The sequence below is a fragment of the Eimeria necatrix genome, genomic scaffold (genome assembly GCF_000499385.1).
Source record: "Eimeria necatrix Houghton genomic scaffold, Enh_scaff252, whole genome shotgun sequence".
NCBI lineage: Eukaryota > Apicomplexa > Conoidasida > Eucoccidiorida > Eimeriidae > Eimeria > Eimeria necatrix.
Window position 1 is genome coordinate 21,233 of NW_013655225.1, and position 5,669 is coordinate 26,901.

A 5,669-nucleotide genomic window follows, 5' to 3' on the forward strand; every position below is an offset into this window, starting at 1 on the left:
TAATATAATATATAAACAAATGCTTTAATTGTTTGTAAATACATGCAAAACATAAAAATAAAATAAATAAATAAAGAAAAGTGCAAACATATTATTTAATGTAAAATTAATTATTTCATTTTGCATAAAATAAATATAAATTAATTCTTTATTTATTTTAAAATAGATCTTTTCGTATTTTGCATTTTTTGCTGTTTCACGCGGTGTATGTACTCCGCGAGCACAGACTTGCATGCGCTTTATAATTCCTCGACTTCCACTTGATCTGTTTGCATCATTTGATTTAAATTGTCCCATTTAAGTCATTTAATTGAAATTAATTCATTTATTTTATTCAATTTATTTATTTATTTATTTATTTCCGCATTTTTGCTCCCACGCCCCCAGGAAGCCACTGCAGCAGCCGGCGCTGAACTGCAGCAGAACTTTCCTTAAAATGCACTTCTTAAAAAGCTATTTATAAATAAAATATGAATTTAAATTCATATTTATATTTATGAAAGCTTTTAAAGATGTTTCGGGAGGTAAATGGAACTCGCTGCATGCACAGTCTGGGGTGTATGTACACCCCAAATGTGTGCATCTCCGCCTCTGCAGCTGTACGCCTTTAATTCAGTTCATCTTTTGTGCAATTAAAAAACCACTTTTATTTATTTTATTAATTTATTTATATATTTGCCCTCACTCCACATCTGCAGCAAAGTATTCTTCGGGTGTATCTACTTGCCTTCCGAGCTGAGGTGTACGTACACCGCAAGCGCCTGCGCAGCTGCTGCGCGTTTGACTTCGCGAAGCTTTTATTCATTTAATCTTTTGCTGTTATTAAAACTCAAAGACTGTCTATGCCTTCTTTTTAAAATGCGCTGCTGACTAAATCTCTGTTTTGACATTAAGGAGTTTCTGTTCGCTCCCCCCATCTTCTTTGGGGTGTACGTACACCTCGGCTGCTCCTGCACTCTCCGCTGCTGCTGCTGCACTCTCCGCTGCTGCAGCAGCAGCAGCAGCAGCAGGAGCTTCTGGCTCTTCCTTGAGCCGCACAGGCGACTCGCTGGGGTGTACGTACACCTCAGCAGCTCGCCTTTTCTCTTTGCTTTCGTCTGCAGCAGCAGTTTCTGGCTTTGCGTCTTCAGGTGTATCTCCAGCTGGGGGCTGTTCTGCTGCTGCCTCGGGTGTACGTACACCCCGCTGCGGACTTGTGTCTCGTGCTGCAGCACTTTCGATTTGCTGCGCATTTGTGTCTTGTGGGGTGCTGCTGTCTCGGGGTGTCTGCGCAGCTTCGGGTGTACGTACACCCCGGGGGCTCTGCGCAGCTTCGGGTGTACGTACCCCCTGCTGCTGCAGCGCCGCCTCCTGCGGCGCTGCAGCAGCAGCAGCAGCAGCAGCAGCAGCAAAGTCCTCCACTTGATATCCATGCTTTCGAAACACCCGCTGCCACAGCGCCTGCGAGGCTTCGTAAGTCTCGATGTAGTCGTCGTACGTCTGCATGCACGCCAGGTGTATGTACACCTCAGAAACTGCTTCATTTAGACTCAGGTGTATGTACACCTCAAAACAGCTTCATTTAGATTCAGGTGTATGCACACCTCAGCAACAGCTTCACTCAGATTCAGGTGTATGTACACCTCAGAAACAGCTTCATTTAGATTCAGGTGCATGTACACCTCAAGCAGATTCAGGTGTATGTACACCTCAGCAACAGCTTCATTTAGACTCAGGTGTATGTACACCTCGAGGAGATTCAGGTGTATGTACACCTCAGAAACAGCTTCATTCAGATTCAGGTGTATGTACACCTGGGAACAGCTCCATTTAGATTCAGGTGTATGTACACCTCAAAACAGCTTCACTCAGATTCAGGTGTATGTACACCTCAGGGCCATTCACAGTGAGGTGTACGTACACCGCAAGTAAGCACGGAAACACTGCAGGCACCATCAGGTGTGCGTACACCCCAAATCAAAACAGCATATTTGCATGAAAACATATTTTATAAAATAGACATATATATAAACAAATACAAATATAAATATAAATATAAATACAAATATAAATATAAATATATATATAAGTATTTATATATTTATATATATAAAACATATTTGCGCTGCGCGTACACCCGAAACGAGAAACAAGTGAGGTGTACAGACACCGCAAGTGACAGCAAGCCGCTCGAGATTTGCAGAAGATTCAAAACTTGAATTTCAGATAATTCCAATTTTAAAGATTTGAAAATTAAATTAAAACTGAAAATAATTAAAGATTTGAAAATTAAATTAAAATTGAAATTAAAATGAAACTGTTGCTCCAAGTTGAGGTGTATGTACACCTCACCATCTCCGTCAAGTCCACAGGGAAGATCTTCGTCGCGGGATTGTGCAGCGCCAAAAGGACCTTTTGCTGGCCGCCTGAATGAAAATAGAAATAAAAATATAATTAAATTAATTTATTTAATTTATTTAATTAATTAAATGCAAATAAATCAAATTTAATCTGAAAACAACAAAGCTGCTGCGCTGTGCACTGCAGCAGCGCAGCAGCAGCTCCTGACGGTTCTGTAAAACACAACTCCACATAAACCCTAAACCCTAAACCCTAAACCCTAAACCCTAAACCCTAAACCCTCGGGTTACCTTCTGCGGATTCGTTTTGGTTTTGGCGTTTGTTTTGCGTCTGTTTCTTTCTCTGCGGCCCCGTCCCCGCCCCTCGCTGCTGCTGCTGCAGCTGCTGCTGCTGCTGCTGCTGCTGCTGCCTGGCGCCCGCTGGCTGCAGCGCCAAGCGGCCGGGGGGCCCCTGGGGGGCCCCCAGGGGGGCCCCCAGGGGGCCCCCCAGGGGGCCCCTCGAGAAGGGGCCCCCAAAGGGACTTATGCTGGAATTGTTTGTGCTGCTCATTTCATCAAAAAGATAAGCCAAAGCTCTTCCAGCTTGCGGGTCCACTGGCTGCATGCAGTGCAGCAGCAGCAGCAGCAGCAGCAGCAGCAGCAAGAAAGGATTTGCAGCAATTAATTCAAAAGATGGCATTAATGGCATTAATAATGCTGCAGCAGCAGCAGTGAAGACACACTCGCGTGGTAGAAAAATAGTGTGCAGCAACTCTGCAGCAAAACACCTCAGACCCGCAGCTGCAGCTGCAGCTGCAGCAGAAGCTGCTGCTGCTGCTGCTGCTGCTGCTGCTACTGCTGCTGCTGCTGCTGCTGCTGCTGCTGCTGCTGCTGCTGCTTACTTGGCCGTCCATGGCTCTGTTGACGGACTCGCCATTGTTGTATTTGTTGTAAAGAGTTCTCGTCAAGTCAACGCTGAGGGGAGCCCTGCAGGAGGTGTACATACACCGCAGCCCCAGCAGCTGAGGTGTACGTACACTCCATAAATAAAAATAAATAAAACAAATTTGTTTCTCTTTTGTTTCTTTTTGCTAAAAAGAAACAAAAGTGAAGTTCAAACAAATTCAAGAACGAGAAAAGAAAACGCTTCAGGTGTATGTACACCCCAACGCAGCACGCAGCGCACCAGGTGTACATACACATCAAACAGCTGCGCATACACCGCAAATCAAGACCCACGCCAGCAGCAGCAGCAGCAGCAGCAGCAGCAGCAGCAGCAGCAGCAGCAGCAGCAGCAGCAGCATCAGCAGCAGCAGCAGGAACTTCCGCAGTTAATGCAAATAATTAAAAACGATGAAAAGCCAAAAGAAAAAAAACTCCACAGCAGCAAATTGAAAAAGCAAAAAGCGCTGCCTCTGCTTCCCGCCTCCTTCTCTCCAACTTTTGAACTTTCAACTCTTTTAATTAATTGTTTTTTATTTATTTATTTAATTTAATTAATTAATTAATTAATTAATTAATTAATTAATTAATCCTTACTTGCTTATCCACTCTATGTCAAAAGACAATCCAACAAATGGCCTTCCGCTGCGGCCCGAAAAGACACTGGAGGGATAAGAGCCTTCGCCTGAGGTGTACGTACACCGCAGCGCCGCGGCAGCGGATTTGCAAAAAGTGGAAATTCATTTTTTTTTATTTTTCGAATTTAAAACCACCAAACAACTCAGCTAGCTGCCATCTTTAATTATTTATTATTTATTTTTCATTTATTTATTTATTTATTTATTTGTTTGTTTTTTTTTGTTTTTATTTTCCACTTTTTGCCCACCCGGGGCTGTCTTCATTCGCGCATAGCCCGCCCAGTTGTGGGAAGAAAGAACTCGAAAGAAGAGAAGCACGTGAGGAGCCTCCTGCCAGCAAATAAATATAAATAAATAAATAAATAAATAATAAATAAATAAATAAATAAACTAGCTGGCTAGCTAGCTAGCCAGCTAGCTAGCTAGCTAGCCGCCTAGCCACCTGGCGAGCTAGGTAGCCAGTTAGCCTGCTAGCGAGATTAGTAGATGGCCAGCTAGCTGGCTAGCTAGCTAGCTGGCTAGCTAGCTAGCTAGCTATCTAGCTAGTTAGCTAGCTATCTAGCTAGTTAAATAGCTATCCAGCTAGCTAGCCATCCAGCCAGCTAGCTAGCTAGCTAGCTAGCTGAATAGTTCCCCAGCTAGCTAGTTAGATGATTAGCTAGCTAGCCAGATAGCTAGCTAGCTAGCTAGCTAGCTAGCCATCCAGCTAGCCAGATAGCTAGCTAGCTAGCTAGCTAGCCAGCCACCTATCTAGTTAAACAGCTGTCCAGCTAGCCAGCCATCCAGCCAGCTAGCTAGCTAGCCAGCTAGTTAAATAGTCCTCCAGCTAGCTAATTAAATGGCTAGCTAGCTAGCTAGCTAGCTAGCTAGCTAGCCAGCTAGCTAGCTAGCTAGCTAGCTCACTCTGGCTGCCTGTGCAAGTCTGGCCTCGTTTCTGGGGATTGTGGCCCAGACGCCCAAACGCCTGGCGACTTCCACATTGTACTCCGAACAAGAACGAATTATGTAAAACTCAGTCCCCGCGTCCTCAGCTGCAGCAGCAGCAGCAGCAGCAGCAGCAGCAGCAGCAGCAGCAGCAGTGCAGCAGCAGCAGCAGTGCAGCAGCAGCAGCAGGGCGGCAGCGGCACGAGCGCCCAAATAGCGGTAGTGCAGCAGCAGCAGCAGTGCAGCAGCAAGAGGGAAACAGCAGCAGCAGCCGCGGCAGTGCTGCAGCAGGGCAGTAGAGGCACAAAGCCGTACAGCAGCAGCAGCAGCAGCAGCAGCAGCAGCAGCAGCAGCAGCAGCAGTAGCAGCAGCAAGAGGAGCAGCAGTTTAGTCTGCATTTACCTAACAAGAAGCTGGCAGACAGCCACAGGCAGCATAAGTCGAAGCTAAAAGAAAAAGAAGCCTACCCGGGTGAGACGCATAAAAGGGCTGCTGCTGCTGCTGCTGCTGCTGCTGCTGCTGCTGCTGCTGCTGCTGCTCGGTAAAGGGGATTTGGCCTTCATAACCCACGCCTCCCGAGGGGGGGCCCCCAACGGGGGGGCCCCCCAGTGCAGGGGGCCCCTCCATGTTTTTGCTGCAGATCTGCAGAGGTATTACTGGGGTCAAATTTGTGAGAGCAGCGCAGCAGCAGCTGCAGCAGCAGCAGCAGCAGGCGGAGAGCAGCACACAGCAGGCAGCGGCAGATGCAGGACAGCAGCAGCAGCAGCAGCAGCAGCAGCAGCACGAGCTGCTGCTGTCTGGGAGGAAAGAGACCAGCGGGCGCTGTCTGTAGGGAGCTGCTGCTGCT

The 5,669-nt window shown here is 46.6% G+C and overlaps 1 protein-coding gene across 1 annotated transcript; it reads right to left on the minus strand.

Moving 5' to 3' along the window:
- Positions 1-870: 870 nt before the first annotated feature.
- Positions 871-5,449, minus strand: ENH_00034650 (YT521-B-like family domain-containing protein, putative; the record flags this gene model as incomplete). The annotated part of the gene is made up of 8 exons (XM_013585055.1): positions 871-1,479; positions 2,332-2,405; positions 2,631-2,937; positions 3,221-3,305; positions 3,858-3,945; positions 4,147-4,228; positions 4,802-4,929; positions 5,290-5,449. The coding sequence occupies 8 exons, from the start codon at positions 5,447-5,449 to the stop codon at positions 871-873; spliced, it is 1,533 nt and encodes a 510-aa protein (XP_013440509.1).
- Positions 5,450-5,669: the final 220 nt, after the last annotated feature.